General features: G+C 40.5%; 1 protein-coding gene across 1 annotated transcript; it reads left to right on the forward strand.

Moving 5' to 3' along the window:
* Positions 1-4,000: 4,000 nt before the first annotated feature.
* On the forward strand, positions 4,001-17,993 carry LOC110159504 (metalloreductase STEAP3-like). The gene is made up of 7 exons (XM_055158611.1): positions 4,001-4,127; positions 5,721-5,970; positions 7,388-7,641; positions 10,189-10,516; positions 13,288-13,484; positions 15,075-15,242; positions 17,327-17,993. The coding sequence occupies exons 2-7, from the start codon at positions 5,727-5,729 to the stop codon at positions 17,597-17,599; spliced, it is 1,464 nt and encodes a 487-aa protein (XP_055014586.1). The 5' UTR covers positions 4,001-4,127; positions 5,721-5,726; the 3' UTR covers positions 17,600-17,993.
* Positions 17,994-18,791: the final 798 nt, after the last annotated feature.

The following is an 18,791-nucleotide window of genomic DNA, read 5'->3' on the forward strand; positions in this document are numbered from 1 at the left end:
CAGGACTGACTAAACCAGGACTAAAACAGGACTAAAACCAGGAGACTGAAACCAGGACTAAAACAGGACTAAAACAGGACTAAACCAGGACTAAAACAGACTAAAACCAGGACTAAAAAGGACAGGACTAAAACAGGACTAAACCAGGACTAAACCAGGACTAAAACAGGACTAAACCAGGACTAAAACCAGGACTAAAACAAAACAGGACTAAAACCAGGACTAAAACCAGGACTAAACGGACTGAAACCAGGACTGAACCAGGTCTAAACCAGGACTAAAACCGTGCTTCTAGATCTGTCCCTGATTCTGGATCTGTCCGTGGTTCTGAATCTGTCCGTGGTTCTGAATCTGAATCATCTGAATTCTGACTCTTTAGTTTGTTTGGATAAAGTAAATGTGTTTGGATTTAATTTCAATAACTTTTCAGGCCAGAACTTTCAAAAAAAACAACAAAAAAAAAACAAAAACTGTTGATCAAACCTGGTTGAACCTGCCGGGACGCTCACTGCAAAACTGGAACACATTTTTGTAGTAACTTAAAGTGGAACTGTGGAATATTATAACCAAAGGAGCAACATTTCCATGGAAACAAGCAGGAGGAGGCCAAATAAGAGCCAGGTTTGTGGAGCTGCAAGCCACTCACAGCAAGGACTTTTCTACATTTTTCAGTCCAATAAAAACTGTCAGAATGAAATTAACTTATTATAAATCTATTTATTTATTTATTTATTTATTTTTGCTAAAGGTTACATACTATGGCTTTGAACAATAAATCTAAATTAGTATATTTAATAATAATAATAATAATTGTGTCCTGTGTTACATTTACATTTATTTATTTTATTATATTTATCGTTTGTGAGGCTTTATTATTCGTTTGTTTTTCGCATCACGTTTGTTTTAATTCTTTTCCTGGTTTAGACCTGGTTTAGACCTGGTTTAGACCTGGTTTTAGTCCTGGTTTAGACCTGGTTTAGTCCTGGTTTAGTCCTGGTTTAGACCTGGTTTAGTCCTGGTTTTAGACCTGGTTTTAGACCTGGTTTAGACCTGGTTTAGACCTGGTTTAGTCCTGGTTTAGTCCTGGTTTAGACCTGGTTTAGACCTGGTTTAGACCTGGTTTTAGTCCTGGTTTAGTCCTGGTTTAGTCCTGGTTTTAGACCTGGTTTAGACCTGGTTTAGTCCTGGTTTAGACCTGGTTTAGACCTGGTTTAGACCTGGTTTTAGTCCTGGTTTAGTCCTGGTTTTAGTCCTGGTTTAGACCTGGTTTAGACCTGGTTTTAGTCCTGGTTTAGTCCTGGTTTAGTCCTGGTTTAGTCCTGGTTTAGACCTGGTTTAGACCTGGTTTTTGTCCTGGTTTAGTCCTGGTTTAGACCTGGTTTTTGTCCTGGTTTTAGTCCTGGTTTAGTCCTGGTTTTAGACCTGGTTTAGACCTGGTTTAGACCTGGTTTAGTCCTGGTTTAGTTCTGGTTTTGTCCTGGTTTAATCCTGGTTTTAGCCCTGGTTTAGACCTGGTTTAGACCTGTTTTAGTCCTGGTTTAGTCCTGGTTTAGTCCTGGTTTTAGACCTGGTTTAGACCTGGTTTTTGTCCTGGTTTAGTCCTGGTTTAGACCTGTTTTTTGTCCTGGTTTTAGTCCTGGTTTAGTCCTGGTTTAGTCCTGGTTTAGACCTGGTTTAGACCTGGTTTAGACCTAAATTAGTATATTTAATAATAATATTTGTGTCCTGTGTTACATTTAAATTTATTTTATTTTTTTTTCATCTTTTGTAAGACGTTATTATTCGTTTATTTACACACACATTAGTTTTAATTCTTTTCTCATTCGTCTCCACAAATAAAAATCTCTTTGTTGAAAAGCCTCGTAGCGTTAAACAGTGAAACAGCGACACTTAGTGGTGAAGACGCAGTATTACAGTCGACTGCACTTCACTTGTTCATGTCTCTCGCTTTTCCTCTTCTTAATAAACATTAGAGCTGCTCGATTATTGAAAAAAATCGTGATCAAAATTATTCTGGTCAACACGATTATTCAAAGGATTATTTTTTTAATTACACGCTGCTTTTATTCAGCATTTCTCTCTCTCAAAAAAATACTGTTATTGATAATTTATGCAAAACTTTCAAATAAAAAATAAATATTGGCAAAAAATGTGAGCAGTTTTGCAACGTATGAAACAAAAAATGAATAAAATAAACCTTGAACATGAAATAAATCATCAGTGTTGACTTTTAAAATGTAATCCCCTACAGATTACAGATTACACACACCAAAATGTAGTTTGTAACATAATCCATTAAAGTACTTAAAGTGAGTAATGTAATCTGAATTACTTTGGATTAGACTTTGGACCCAGACTTTACTGAATCAAATTAAAAAATATTATTGATAGAAGATGAGGAAACACGGTCCACACAGCAGGATTTAGTTCTGTTAAATCCTGTTTTAGTCCTGGTTTAGTTCTGTTTTAGTCCTGGTTTTAGACCTGGTTTAGACCTGGTTTTAGTCCTGGTTTTAGTCCTGTTTTAGTCCTGGTTTAGACCTGTTTTAGTCTTGGTTTTAGTCCTGGTTTAGTCCTGGTTTAGTTCTGTTTTAGTCCTGGTTTAGTCCTGGTTTTATTCCTGGTTTTGTCCTGGTTTAGTCCTGTTTTAGTCCTGGTTTTAGTTCTAGTTTAGTCCTGTTAAATCCTGTTTTAGTCCTGGTTTAGTCCTGGTCTTAGTCTTGGTTTTAGTTCTGGTTTAGTCCTGTTTTAGTCCTGGTTTTAGTCCTGGTTTTATTCCTGGTTTTGTCCTGGTTTAGTCCTGTTTTAGTCCTGTTTTAGTCCTGGTTTTAGTTCTAGTTTAGTCCTGGTTTAGTCCTGTTAAATCCTGTTTTAGTCCTGGTTTAGTCTTGGTCTTAGTCGTGGTTTTAGTTCTGGTTTGGACCTGGTTTTGTCCTGTTTTAGTGTCCAAAAAAAAAAAAAAAAAAAAGGGATATGTAGTAACAGATTACATGTACCGGAGTTATGTAATCAGAGTACAAATGATGAGTAACTGTATTCAGTTACAGTTACTGTTTCAGTGAGTGGGAATTGGATTACAGTTACTTTGTTGAAATAAATGGTTTACACAGAGGGATTTTCCTGTTTTCACATTTTGGGCTAAACCAGGACTAAACCAGGACTAAACCAGGACTAAAACAGGACTAAAACAGGACTAAACCAGGACTAAAACAGGACTAAAACAGGACTAAATCCTGCTGTGTGGACGTGTTTCTTCGTTTTCTATCAATAATATTTTTAATTTGGTTCAGTAAAGTTTGGACTTTTTATTTTCTTTTATCAAACAAAACATCTTATGTGAAGATTTCCTCGTCTTTGTTTCTCTACAGCAAATCAAGTAATCCAAAGTAATCAGATTACATTACTCACTGTAAGTAATTTAATGGATTACGTTACAAACTACATTTTGGTGTATGTAATCTGTAATCTGTAGGGGATTACATTTTAAAAGTCACCTTCCCAACACTGTTTAAACCACAAAAACAAAAGCTTGTGTCTTTATCACACAAACTGTTGTTTATCTCCTGTTGTCAGCCGTGGGGCGTTCACGAGCTGCTCGGAACATTAAAAACTACTCTGTAACTTCACTTTTGTTCGCATATTATTATTATTATTATTACAAGTCTTACATTTAATAATACATTTTTTTATTAACGTATATAAATTATTAATATATATTTATTTCTCGTGTTTATGCCAAGAACTCAAATTTACGTTTAAATAAACTCGGAAAAATCGAAAATTTGACGTAGCTTACAATGCCTCATTACGACATGCATTTTAAAATATCCAAACTTATATTTAGAACATTTATTGCATTTAACACGACAAATCGCTTCATAAAACTCCAAATTATCTTTAAAATATCGGTGTTTATATGCGTTTAAACTATACGGTGTTGCGATTTCCTAGTTTTGTTCCGTCCTTGAACGCAGCGGCAGGAAAAGGGTCCTCCGGGTCACGTGACTTTGTTCCCTGCGTGTTCTTTCTGCACGGACCAAAACAACGCGCACATGTCCGCACTTTTCGGCGCTTTTTCTACGTTTTTGCGCCATGTTCGAGGCACAGTCCGCACGTTTTAGTTCTCCGTGAGTATGCGTGTTTTTATGGGATGTATTTTTAGGGATGCAACACGTCAAACAGCGTAAAAAAACGTGCGTAAATGCGAGCGTGTCTGGATAAAAACTGCGTCTTTAACCACATTTTAAAGGTCTTATTCTATGTTATAATGTTGCTTCCTCATCACAAAAATGTACCTCGAGTTGTGTTTTGTTTCATTCTCACGTTTCTCACACAGAAAACACTGTTCATGTGATGACAGGAAGTGCTCCACTGTGTTTTTAAACTCCACCCACCTTCACTGGAATAATTTGGAGAATTTTAGCTCTGGAATGGCCCAAGTTTACCGAACTAAAGCCAGTGTTGGGAAGGTGACTTTTAAAATGTAATCCCCTACAGATTACAGATTACATACACCAAAATGTAGTTTGTAACAGAATCCATTAAATTACTTAAAGTGAGTAATGTAATCTGAATACTTTGGATTACTTGATTTGCTGTAGAGAAACAAAGACGAGGAAATCATCACATAAGAAGTTTTATCTGCTAAAAGAAAATAAACTTAACCAGATTAAAAGTATTATTGATAGAAGAGGAGGAGACATGGTCCACGCAGCAGGATTTAGTCCTGTTAAATCCAGTTTTAAATCTGGTTTAGACCTGGTTTAGTCCTGCTTTAGTCCTGGTTTAGACCTAGTTTAGACTTGGTTTAGACCTGGTTTTAGTCCTGCTTTAGTCCTGGTTTAGTCCTGGTTTTAGTCCTGCTTTAGTCCTGGTTTTGAAGGCATTTGGACTCGGTCTTGTCTCGGTCTTGAAGGCGCTTGGACTCGGTCTTGTCTCGGTTTTGAAGGCGCTTGGACTCGGTCTTGTCTCGGTCTTGAAGGCGCTTGGACTCGGTCTTGTCTCGGTCTTGAAGGCTTGGACTCGGTGGACTCGGTCTTGTCTCGGTCTTGAAGGCGCTTGGACTCGGTCTTGTCTCGGTCTTGAAGGCGCTTGGACTCGGTCTTGTCTCGGTCTTGAAGGCGCTTGGACTCGGTCTTGTCTCGGTCTTGAAGGCGCTTGGACTCGGTCTTGTCTCGGTCTTGAAGGCGTTTGGACTCGGTCTTGTCTCGGTCTCTTGAAGGCGCTTGGACTCGGTCTTGTCTCGGTCTTGAAGGCGTTTGGACTCGGTCTTGTCTCGGTCTTGAAGGCGCTTGGACTCGTCTTGTCTCGGTCTCGAAGACGTTTGGTCTCAGTCTTGTCTCGGTCTTGAAGGCGCTTGGACTCAGTCTTGTCTCGGTCTTGAGGTCTGACAACGACAAGTGATAAACTGGAGACAGATTTATAAAAACATTAATACATCTGTGCCAAAGTAACTATAAAATACAAATAAATGTCAAAAACTACAAAGATGAACTTGATTTGGTCTCGATGGGCCGTGGTCTCAGTCTTGGTCTTGTCTTGGTCTCGACCCTCCGGGGTCTTGGAGGCTCATTCTGCTTTCAGGTTAAACAAACAGACATTTTGTTCAAAGTTTGTTTAGTTAGAATAAACTGCTCTCAGTGAAAACTACATTTGACAAAAAAAGGAAAAAACTTGAAATGACGAGTGATCTTTTCTTTCCGTCTTCCCCGTCCTCTCAGGTGACCATGGCGCAGTCCGACATGTCCGCTCCTCTGCTGGACTCGGGGGACCTGGTGGAGTCCGTGGCGCTGAGCGTGGGGGACCCGGCCGTGTGCGTCCTGGGCTCCGGGGACTTCTCCAGGTCCCTGTCGTCTCGGCTCCGGGGCTGTGGCTGCAGAGTCCTGGTGGGCAGCAGGGACCCGCAGAGACTCGCCCCCGGTCTGTTTCCTGAAGGGACGGAGCTGAAGACGCAGAGGGCAGCGCTGGAGGGTCAGAGCTGGAATATTTAAATACAGAGTCACAATTTTCACGGTTTGGTTCATAAGTTTCAGCACAGTATTGGAATTTTTGTATTTATTTCATTATCAAAAGGGTCTGTTGTCCCAGGCCCCCAAATTTTTTGTCGACAGGGTCCATGAAAACGAGATAAGACGAGATTTTGATATAATTTTTTTATGACTTTTATGACCTGTTTTAGATCCTATTTTAGACTCTGTTTTAGACCCTTTTTTAGTCCTGGTTTTAGTCTTGTTTTAGTCCTGTTTTAGTCCTGGTTTTAGTCCTGGTTTTAGTCCTGTTTTAGTCCTGTTTTAGTCCTGGTTTTAGTCCTGGTTTTAGTCCTGTTTTAGTCCTGTTTTAGTCCTGGTTTTAGACCTGTTTTAGTCCAGTTTTAGTCTTGTCTTTGACCTGCTTTAGACCCTGTTTAGTCCTGGATTTAGTCCTGTTTTAGTCCTGGTTTTAGATCCTGTCTTTAGACCTGGTTTAGACCCTGGTTTAGACCCTGTTTTAGTCCTGGTTTAGTCCTGGTTTTAGTCCTGTTTTAGACCTGTTTTAGACCCTGGTTTAGACCCTGTCTTAGACCTGTTTTAGTCCTGGTTTTAGACCTGTCTTAGACCTGCTTTAGACCCTGTTTTAGTCCTGTCTTAGACCTGCTTTAGACCCTGTTTTAGACCCTGTTTTAGTCCTGTTTTAGTCCTGGTTTTAGTCCTGTTTTAGTCCTGTTTTAGTCCTGTTTTAGTCCTGTTTTAGTCCTGTTTTAGTCCTGTTTTTAGTCCTGTTTTAGTCCTGTTTTAGTCCTGTTTTGTTTGTCCTGTTTTTAGACCTGTTTTAAGTCCTGTTTTAGTCCTGTTTTAGTCCTGTTTAGTCCTGTTTTAGTCCTGTTTTAGTCCTGTTTTAGTCCTGTTTTAGACCCTGTTTTAGTCCTGTTTTAGTCCTGGTCCTGTTTTAGTCCTGTTTTAGAGTCCTGTTTTAGTCCTGTTTTAGTCCTGTTTTAGTCCTGTTTTAGACCCTGTTTTAGTCCTGTTTTAGTCCTGTTTTAGTCCTGTTTTAGTCCTGTCCTGTTTTACCCTGTTTTAGTCCTGGTTTTTTAGTCCTGTCCTTTTAGTCCTGTTTAGTCCTGTCTTAGTCCTGTTTTAGACCTGTTTTAGTCCTGTTTTAGTCCTGTTTTAGTCCTGTCTTAGTCCTGTTTTAGACCTGTTTTAGTCCTGTTTTAGTCCTGTCTTAGTCCTGTTTAGTCCTGTCTTAGTCCTGTTTTAGTCCTGTTTTAGTCCTGTTTTAGTCCTGTTTTAGTCCTGTTTTAGTCCTGTTTTAGTCCTGTCTTAGTCCCAAGTCAAATTTGATCTAAAATGACTCGTGTAAACACTTGTACCCGAGTCTTGACCTCCTCCTGCTCTCGGCGTGTGTCCAGCCCTGGCAGAGGCCGGCGGGTCCCTGGTGTTCCTGGCGCTGTACCCGGAGCACTACCCCTCCCTGCTGGCTCTGCGCCCCCTGCTGGCGGGGAGGACTCTGGTTGACGTGAGTAACGCCTCGGGTCTGAAGCGGGGGGGAGAGTCCAACGCACAGAGGCTGGCCCGGATGTTCCCCTGCTCCTCCGTGGTCAAAGGCTTTAACGGACTCTCCGCCTGGACCCTGCTGACCGGAGCGCACGACCACAGCCGACAGGTGACGCTCACACGCAACAGAACACGGGCGAGTCCGTGGGTCACAACATTCGGTCCATGAAAACGAGATAAGACGAGATTTTGATATAATTGTTTTCATGACTAAACTGTGCGATTCACTTCACACTTATTCATTAAATAACACATTTTTACAGAATTGTTTTCAGTCGCCACGTTTACGTTTAAGAGCTTTAATTCCGACTAAAAATAATTTAGTCCTGAATAAAAATTAATTCCGCTTTAAAAAGACCGTGTAAACACTTCAGAATGATGATTATTTGGAATTAAACTTAATTCTGAAGTGGGTGGGTGGTTTATTCCGATTTTAAAGCTGAATTTATTTATGGGACAAGGAGCGAGTCCTGGATAAATCCTGTTTTAATCCTGTTTTAGTCCTGGTTTTAGACCTGGTTTAGTCCTCTTTTAGTCCTGTCTTAGATCTCCTTTAAGATTCTGTTTTAGTCCTGTCTTAGTCCTGCTTTAGACCCTGTTTTAGTCCTGGTTTTAGACCTGTTTTAGTCCTGTTTTAGTCCTGGTTTTAGACCTGTTTTAGTCCTGGTTAAGACCATGTTTTAGTCCTGGTTTTAGACCTGTTTTAGTCCTGGTTAAGACCATGTTTTAGTCCTGGTTTAGTCCTGCTTTAGACCCTGTTTTAGTCCTGTCTTAGACCATGTTTTAGTCCTGGTTTAGTCCTGGTTTTAGTCCTGTTTTAGTCCTGTCTTAGACCATGTTTTAGTCCTGGTTTAGTCCTGATTTTAGACCTGTTTTAGTCCTGTTTTAATCCTGGTTTTAGTCCTGTTTTAGTCCTGGTTAAGACCATGTTTTAGTCCTGGTTTAGTCCTGGTTAAGACCATGTTTTAGTCCTGGTTTAGTCCTGGTTTTCAAACAAAAGCGTGATTTTCTCCATGACGGTGTTCTCGTTTGTCTGGAATGTTTCACAGTCTGGTATTAAACCTTTCCATCTAAATCTAAACTAAATTACAGGTCAGATCTGTGGAGAGGCGACCCCGCTCACAGTCAGAATAGATTTTCCTGTTTTTCTCGTAACCAAGTAACCAAGTTTCCAGTGTTGGGGAGTAACAGATCACATGTACTGGAGTAATCAGAGTACAAATTATGAGTAACTGAATACATTTACAGTTACTGTTTCAGTGAGTGGTAATTGGATTACAGTTACTTTACTGAAATGAATAGCTTTTTTTTTTTTTTACACGTTCGTATTTTCCTGTTATCACATTTTGGGCTAAATCTCCTTTTTTTTTTTTCTTTTTTTTTTTTTTTTTTTTCCTTTTTTTTCCCGGTAATTCCACTCATTGCCGGAAACTAAACTAGATCTAAACCAGGTCTAAACCAGGTCTAAACAAGGTCTAAACCAGGACTAAACCAGGTCTAAACCAGGTCTAAACCAGGACTAAACCAGGTCTAAACCAGGTCTAAAACCAGGACTAAAACCAGGTCTAAACTAGATCTAAACTAGATCTAAACCAGGTCTAAACCAGGTCTAAACCAGGTCTAAACCAGGTCTAAACCAGGTCTAAACTAGATCTAAACTAGATCTAAACCAGGTCTAAACCAGGTCTAAACCAGGTCTAAACTAGGTCTAAACTAGATCTAAACCAGGTCTAAACCAGGTCTAAACCAGGTCTAAACCAGGTCTAAACTAGATCTAATCTAGATCTAAACCAGGTCTAAACCAGGACTAAAACCAGGTCTAAACTAGATCTAAACCAGGTCTAAACTAGATCTAATCTAGATCTAAACCAGGTCTAAACCAGGTCTAAACTAGATCTAATCTAGATCTAAACCAGGTCTAAACCAGGACTAAAACCAGGTCTAAACTAGATCTAAACCAGGTCTAAACTAGATCTAAACCAGGTCTAAACCAGGACTAAAACCAGGTCTAAACTAGATCTAATCTAGATCTAAACCAGGTCTAAACCAGGACTAAAACCAGGTCTAAACTAGATCTAATCTAGATCTAAACCAGGTCTAAACTAGATCTAATCTAGATCTAAACCAGGTCTAAACCAGGTCTAAACTAGATCTAAACCAGGTCTAAACCAGGTCTAAAACAGGACTAAAACAGGATTTAACAGGAGTAAATCATACTGCGCAGACGTGTCTCGTTTTCTATCAATAATATTTTTAATTTGGTTCTGTAAAGTCTGGACTTTTTATTTTCTTTTATCAGACAAAACATCTTATGTGAAGATTTTCTCATCGTTGCTTCTCTACAGCAAATCAAGTAATCCAAAGTATTCAGATTACATTACTCACTTTAAGTAATTTAATGGATTCTGTTACAAACTACATTTTGGGGTGTGTAATCTGTAATCTGTAGGGGATTACATTTTAAAAGTCAACTTCCCAACACTGACAGTCTGGTATTAAACCTTTCATCTAAATCTAAACTAAGTTACAGGTCAGATCTGTGGAGAGGCGACCGCACTCACAGTCACAGTCAGAATAGATTTTTCTGTTTTTCAAGGTATTTTTGAGCTTTAAAAAAATCACCTTTAACTGACTAAATGTATAAATAAATTCCCAGGTGCTGGTGTGTGGAGACTGTCCCTCCTCTAAACTCTCGGTCCTGGTTCTGGCTCAGAGGTTGGGCTTCAGGGCGGTGGACGCGGGGGGTCTGTGCGCGTCCGGGGCCCTGGAGGAGGCGCCGCTGCTCCTGTTCCCGTCCTGGAGAGGTCCTCTGCTCGCCGCCGCGACCCTCTTCACCTTCTTCTACCTCTACACCGCCCTCAAAAACGTCCTGATGCCCTACCTGGACCGCGGGGAGAACAACCTGTACCACCTGCCCCTGGTCACGGTGAACCAGGCCCTGCCCGCCGTGGCCCTGGTGACGCTGGCGCTGGTTTATCTGCCAGGTAACGAACTCAACGGACGTGATAATGGAAGGAGACGGTTTGTTAAAGATGAGACAGTCTGACCAAACGGAAAAACCAAACGGTAAAGACTTTATTTACACAAGGATGAGACGAGACGACAGGGATGAGATTCAGTCCATGAGAATCAGGAACCAGGACTGAACCAGGACTAAACCAGGTCTAAACCAGGTCTAAACCAGGACTAAACCAGGACTAAACCAGGTCTAAACCAGGTCTAAACCAGGACTGAACCAGGACTAAACCAGGTCTAAACCAGGTCTAAACCAGGTCTGAACCAGGTCTAAACCAGGACTAAACCGGGACTAAACCAGGTCTGAACCAGGACTAAACCGGGACAAACCAGGTCTGAACCAGGTCTAAACCAGGACTAAACCGGGACTAAACCAGGTCTGAACCAGGACTAAACCGGGACTAAACCAGGTCTGAACCAGGACTAAACCAGGACTAAACCAGGACTAAAACAGGTCTGAACCAGGACTGAACCAGGACTAAACCAGGTCTGAACCAGGACTGAACCAGGACTGAACCAGGACTAAACCAGGTCTGAACCAGGACTGAACCAGGACTAAACCAGGACTAAACCAGGTCTGAACCAGGACTAAACCAGGTCTAAACCAGGACTAAACCAGGTCTAAACCAGGTCTAAACCAGATCTAAACCAGGACTAAACCAGGTCTGAACCAGGACTCATCCAGGACTGAACCAGGACTAAACCAGGACTAAACCAGGTCTGAACCAGGACTCATCCAGGACTGAACCAGGACTAAACCAGGACTAAACCAGGACTAAACCAGGTCTGAACCAGGTCTGAACCAGGACTAAACCAGGTCTAAACCAGGTCTAAACCAGGACTAAACCAGGTCTAAACCAGGTCTAAACCAGGTCTAAACCAGGACTAAACCAGGTCTGAACCAGGACTCATCCAGGACTGAACCAGGACTAAAACAGGTCTAAAAAAGGACTAAACCAGGACTAAACCAGGTCTAAACCAGGACTGAATCAGGACTAAAACAGGTCTAAAAAAGGACTAAATCAGGACTGAACCAGGACTAAAACAGGACTAAAACAGGTCTAAAAAAGGACTAAATCAGGACTGAACCAGGACTAAACCAGGACTAAACCAGGTCTAANGACAGTCTGACCAAACGGAAAAACCAAACGGTAAAGACTTTATTTACACAAGGATGAGACGAGACGACAGGGATGAGAGTCAGTCCATGAGAATCAGGAACCAGGACTGAACCAGGACTAAACCAGGTCTAAACCAGGTCTAAACCAGTAAACCAGGACTAAACCAGGAACTAAACCAACCAGGTCTAAACCAAAAAGGACTAAACTCCAGGACTGAACCAGGACTAAAACCAGGACTAAACCAGGTCTAAACCAGGTCTAAACCAGGACTGAATCAGGGACTAAACCACAGGTCTAAAAAAGGACTAAATCAGGACTGAACCAGGACTAAAACAGGACTAAACCAGGTCTAAACCAGGACTAAATCAGGTCTGAACCAGGACTGGAACCAAACAGGACTAAACCAGGACTAAAACCAGGACTAAACCAGGACTAAACCAGGTCTAAACAAGGACTAAACCAGGACTAAACCAGGTCTAAACAAGGACTAAACCAGGACTAAAACAGGACTAAACCAGGACTGAATCAGGACTAAAACAGGACTAAACCAGGTCTGAACCAGGATTAAACCAGGACTAAAACAGGTCTAAACAAGGACTAAACCAGGACTGAACCAGGACTAAAACAGGTCTAAAAAAAGGACTAAACCAGGACTGAACCAGGACTAAAACAGGACTAAACCAGGACTAAACCAGGATTAAACCAGGACTAAATCAGGACTGAACCAGGACTGAACCAGGACTAAAACAGGACTAAACCAGGTCTGAACCAGGACTGAACCAGGACTCATCCAGGACTGAACCAGGACTAAACCAGGTCTAAACAAGGACTAAACCAGGACTGAATCAAGACTGAATCAAGATTAAACCAAGGCTAAACCAGGTCCAAACAAGGATTAAACAATGACTAAACCAGGACTGAACCAGGACTGAACCCAGATTAAACCAGGTCTAAACCAGGACTAAACCAGGACTGAACCAGGACTAAACCAGGTGTAAACGAGGACTGAACCAGGACTAAACTAGGTCTAAACCAGGACTAAACCAGGACTGGAACAGGACTGAACCAGGTCTAAACCAGGGCTAAACAAGGTCTAAATTATAACTATACCAGGACTGAACCAGGTCTAAACCAGGACTAAACCAGGGCTAAGTTGGGTCTAAACCAGGTCTAAATCACGACTGAACCAGGACTGAACCAGGTCTAAACTAGGACTAAACCAGGACTAATCTTGGACTTGAGAGTGAGAGAGAGAACCCTGAGCCCGCAGAGTAGGATGTCCGCAAAGCGAGATCGGGCGACGGCCCAACCCGACACTCAGTCCTCGTATAGGTTTGGTTTAGTCCTGGTTTAGTCCTGGTTTAGTCCTGGTTTAGTCCTGGTTCAGTCCTGGTCCCTCATGTTTCAGGGGTCTATAGGACAGTCCTGCAGATTTCATGAGTTTATGCAGTTTGTTTTCACCGTTGTAAGTCGCTCCGGTTTGACATTTAAGTTGTACCTATTTTATATTTGTCATTTTTTTGGGAGAAGTCGCTGTGACCACGCCCACCTGACCTGACCACGCCCACCTGACCTGACCCACCTGACCATTTGACCTCAGCGTGTCTGTACGTCCTCAGGTCTGTTGGCGTCTGTGCTGCAGCTCTACAGAGGCACTAAATACAAGCGCTTCCCCGATTGGCTGGACCGGTGGATGTGCGCCCGGAAACAGCTGGGGCTCCTGAGCTTCCTGTGCGCCGCCCTCCACGCCGTCTACAGCGTGTGTCTGTCCATCCGCAGGGCCTCGGGCTACATGATCCTCAACGCGGCGTATCGACAGTATCGACAGGTAAACGGCAAAATACAACGGCGAAATACAACAAGAAAATACAACAGGAAACTACAACAGGAAAATACAACAAGAAAATACAACAGGAAAATACAACAAGAAAATACAACAGGAAAATACAACAAGAAAATACAACAGGAAAATACAACAAGAAAATACAACAGAAAATACAACAAGAAAATACAACAGAAAATACAACAAGAAAATACAACAGGAAAATACAACAAAAAAATACAACAGGAAAAATACAACAAGAAAATACAACAGGAAAATACAACAAGAAAATACAACAAGAAAATACAAATGAAAATACAATAAAAAAATACAACAAGAAAATATAACATGAAAATACAACATGAAAATATAACAAGAAAATACAACATGAAAATACAACAACAACAAAAAACCCAACAGGAAAATACAACAAGAAAATACAACAGGAAAATACAACAAGAAAATACATGAAAATACAACATGAAAATATAAAAAGAAAATACAAAAAAAAATACAACATGAAAATACAAAAAAAAAAAAAATACAAACATGAAAATACAAAACAAGAAAACAACAAGAAAAATACAACATGAAAATACAACATGAAAATATAACAAGAAAAATACAATTAAAAAATACAACAAGAAAAATACGTGAAAATACAACAAGAAAAATACAACAGGAAAATACAACAGGAAAATACAACAAGAAAATACAACAGGAAATACAACAGGAAAATACAACAAGAAAATACAACAGGAAAATACAACAAGAAAATACAATAAAAAAATACAACGTGGAAATACACCAAAAAAATACAACAAGAAAATACACACACACAAAAAAAACAACAGAAAATTCCGACAAGAAAATACAATAAAAATACAACATGAAAATACAACAAGAAAATACAACAAGAAAATACAAAAAAAAAAACAACAACAGTTAAATACAACAAGAAAATACAATAAAAAATACAACAAGAAAATACAATGTGAAAATACAACAAGAAAATACAATAAAAAAAATACAACAGAAAATTCCAACAAAAAAATGCAACAACAAAATAAAAAAAACAACAACAAAAAAACAAGAAAATACAACATAAAAATACAACGTGAAAATACAACAGGAAAATACAACAAGAAAATACAATAAAAAAATACAACGTGGAAATACACCAAAAAAATACAACAAGAAAATACACACACACAAAAAAACCCCCCAGAAAATTCCGACAAGAAAATACAATAAAAATACAACATGAAAATACAACAAGAAAATACAACATGAAAATACAACAGGAAAACTTTTTTGAATGGAGTCACCGGAAGAGTCACTTTGCCAAATGTCAGATTTTTCCATGACATGTTTTTGCCATTAATAGTACATTTTGGATATTTTGGACTTTCATTAGGATAACACGGGTGAGTTGTTGTACCGTTGTAGGGAGTATTATCTGTTACATAGGGGTGAGTTGTTGTACATTTAATTTTTAATAATCAAAATAAATCTGCAGTGCATTTTAATACATTCTTGTGCTTTTGTTCTTTGCTTGTTTGTTGTTGTTTGTTTGTTTTTTCTCAGGTAAAGGCAGGTGTAGAAAACTCGTGGGTGGAGACGCAGGTCTGGAGGTCGGACTTGTACCTCTCCAGTGGAATTCTGGGACTTGGAGTTCTGTGTGTGTTGGCCCTGACCTCGCTGCCCTCTGTGGGACACGCGCTGAACTGGAGGGAGTTCACTTTTGTACAGGTCAGACAAGAAACAGCTCTTAACCCACTTGACGCCGGATGCAGCGCAGCGCTGAGTCTCCTGTCGGTGTCCGGATTGTCTGGCGATCAGCGTAACTGGTAAAGACGGGGCCACACCTGGAAGCATGGGGGGGGCGTGTCCTCCTCTCGCTTCCATTCACTCCCATAGAGACGCAAAACTGCCGGAGCTGTATTGTCACGTTAAACCTTTTTTATCGTGGCGTATTATTTCCCCATTGAAAAATAATCCAAATGTTTCCCGCATATTTTCCCATCAAGACCTGGTTTGAAGTAACAAACGTTGCTCTTTACTGCAGCACATGAACGCACTCAACCACTTGATCTGTTCGCTGTTCCAGACGCTCCTATAACAGGTGCCATGTCGCTATGTCATGTAACAGATAAACATGGTCAAACACAAAAATGCTGACAGTGACAATGACAGTGAAGACACGGACGACATCTTTGTGTTACACTGATCGCCAGACAATCCGGACACCGACAGGAGACTCAGTGCTGCGCTGCGCAGCATCCGGCGTCAATGGGTTAAAGGGCATCAGAAGTTTAACGGACATTTGTAAAACGTAAAAAAAAATGTTGCTCAAATCTGCTTTAAACACATTATTATTCAATGTATAATTGAGTGGTCCTCGTAGGAAATAACAAAAACAAACTTAAATGATCAAGCAGGATTAAACCGGGACTGAACCAGGTCTAAACCAGAAACCAGGTCTAAACCAGGACTGAACCAGAAACCAGGACTAAACCAGGACTAACCAGGTCTAAACCAGGACTAAACCAGGCCTAAACCAGGTCTAAACCAGGACTAAACCAGGTCTAAACCAGGACTAAACCAGGTCTAAAAGGACTAACCAGGCCTAAAACCAGGTCTAAACCAGGTCTAAACCAGGACTGAACCAGGTCTAAACCAGGACTGAACCAGGCCTAAACCAGGACTAAACCAGGTCTAAACCAGGACTAAACCAGGCCTAAACCAGGACTAAAGCAGGATTAAACTGGGACTGAACCAGGTCTAAACCAGGACTAAACCAGGACTAAACCAGGACTAAACCAGGAAACCAGGTCTAAACCAGCACTAAACCAGGACTGAACCAGGCCTAAACCAGGTCTAAACCAGGACTAAACCAGGTCTAAACCAGGACTAAACCAGGCCTAAACCAGGACTAAACCAGTAAACCAGGACTAAACCAGGCCTAAACCAGGACAAAGCAGGATTAAACTGGGACTGAACCAGGCCTAAACTAAACCAGACTAAACCAGGACTAAACCAGCACTAAACCAGGACTAAACCAGACTAAACCAGGCCTAAACCAGGTCTAAACCAGAACTAAAAGGACTAAACCAGGACTAAACCAGGCCTTAAACCAGGTCTAAAACCAGAACTAAACCAGGACTAAACCAGGACTAAACCAGGTCTAAACCAGAACTAAACCAGGACTAAACCAGGCCTAAACCAGGCTAAACCAGGACTAAACCAGACTAAACCAGGACTAAACCAGCCTAAACCAGGTCTAAACCAGAACTAAACCAGGACTAAACCAAAACCAGGACTAAACCAGACTAAACCAGGACTAAACCAGCCTAAACCAGGTCTAAACCAGACTAAACCAGGAACCAGTAAACCAGGACTAAACCAGGACTAAACCAGGACTGAACCAGGACTGAACCAGGACTGAACCAGGACTGAACCAGGAGTGTCGGGACGGGTCCGGAGTTACGCCCACGTAGATTGTCGGGTAATCAGGACTGAGACTGGACTGGTTCAGTCCGTATGCGGCGCAAAAGTCCGACATCTCAGCTTTTTTTTTTTTTTTTCCATTATTCATTTAAACACAAAATCGAAAACTGAAAAAAGTGATGATAATAATTTTTTATTTTTTTTTTTCAGTTTTCTGGTTTTGGTTTTGGAGACAAATAACGGAGAAAATAGTTGTGTTTTCGTTTTCTTATTTTTTGTTTTATTTTGAAAAACAAATGAACGAATGATACAGATACAGACTGATATCGATTTTTAATTTTAAACAGTTTATAATCTTGTTTTTCCTCTCCGCTCTGTGTCTCCAGTCGGGTCTGGGCTACACCTCTCTGGTCCTCTCCGTCGCACACGTCCTCTTCTTTGGGTGGGACTTCGCGCTGCACCCGTGGGCGTACCAGTACTACCTGCCGCCCGTGTTCCTGCTCTCCCTGCTCCTGCCGTGCTGCGTGCTGATCGGCCGCTGCCTCCTGCTCCTGCCGTGCTGTTCGGTCCGACTGGAGAGGATCCGGAGGGGCTGGGAGAGCGAGCGGCACAGGCCCAAACAGACACAGGACAACGGGGATGTGTTTGGAGACGTGTAGGACTCATCGTTTTATCACATATTGCCAAGGAAATGTCGAATTTTAGCTCCTGACTGCAGTTTTTAATGTAATTTTTAAATTATTGGTTTATAATCGTGCATCTCGTGCCTTTATCCTGTTTAAGGAATGAAAAAAAACCTCAAGAGCTCAGCAAATATTCTGCCTCTCACTTCTTCTACAGCTCTGTTTGCCTTTTTCTTATAAACGTAAAATAAAAATACATAAAAAAAAACAATATTCACATGATTATTATTGTTACTGGTAAAGCCTTGAGATTAAAATGGGTCTTTGTCACTATAAAAGGACACTACAGATGTTTCCTGTCAAATACATCAAATATTAAACGTGAGATACGTTTTTATTCTTCATTTACCGATCACTGCCTCAGATCAGAGCAGAAATAAAATGTTGGAATTAATGAACTTTTATTACAAATGCCTCACTGTGACTTTCGGTGTAGTTTAGTATTTGTAATAAAATGATAGAAAATATAAGAAACTCAATGATTTTTATTTGAATTAGACAGAGCCGACAAAATAGATCACAACGTAGTTTACAGTCAAAATTTTTTGTATTTTTTTTTTTAAATTGCTTTTTTGTGCAAGTAAGGCAGATGTTACAGAAATAAAAAAAATAATTAGCAGTAATGTAATGTGACCATTTTGCTCTTCAATTACCCTCCCCCACTGGAAAGAAAAATAATAGTACATAGATAATTAAAAAATAAATAAATTAATAAAAAAATAAAAATAATAATAATAATACACATAAAGTGATATAAGTGATAAAATATTTTAGTAGAAAATAAACTCTTTTGGTCAGCATCTTAAAATGTATCAGTTAGATTTTTAAAATATATATGTACAAAATATTTAAATTTTAATTATTCTTTTCCCCCGACCTTTTAATCCACAGGTGTCAAACATACGGCCCAGGGGCTGGATCCGGCCCTCCAAGACCTTTAATCTGGCCCTCGGCTGATTTCCTACTAAAATATTTTAATTATATTTTCTATCAAAATCTTGTTAATTTTCTGTGGTGTTTATCACAGCAGCGTCTCCAGCGTCTCTGTACGTGGCCCCTCCCACCAGAGCAGCACAAATGAAGACTTGTCTCTTTCCAAACGCTCTTAAAGGACGATCGTTTTGACTGTTGACCGTGACACCCTCATCAGAAAAATGTCCAACATGAG

The sequence above is a fragment of the Boleophthalmus pectinirostris genome, unplaced genomic scaffold, assembly GCF_026225935.1.
Source record: "Boleophthalmus pectinirostris isolate CB_2022bp ecotype Guang Dong unplaced genomic scaffold, ASM2622593v1 HiC_scaffold_1, whole genome shotgun sequence".
Lineage (NCBI taxonomy): Eukaryota > Metazoa > Chordata > Actinopteri > Gobiiformes > Gobiidae > Boleophthalmus > Boleophthalmus pectinirostris.

What these genes read in the sequence shown, in the direction of transcription:
- LOC110159504 (XM_055158611.1), top strand. Translation starts at nt 5,727, where the DNA reads ATGGCGCAGTCCGACATGTCCGCTCCTCTGCTGGACTCGGGGGACCTG. An exon ending in GGCGCTGGTTTATCTGCCAG is followed by an intron (nt 10,517 to 13,287) that starts GTAACGAACTCA and finishes GTACGTCCTCAG; the next exon opens with GTCTGTTGGCGTCTGTGCTG. An exon ending in GGGAGTTCACTTTTGTACAG is followed by an intron (nt 15,243 to 17,326) that starts GTCAGACAAGAA and finishes CTGTGTCTCCAG; the next exon opens with TCGGGTCTGGGCTACACCTC.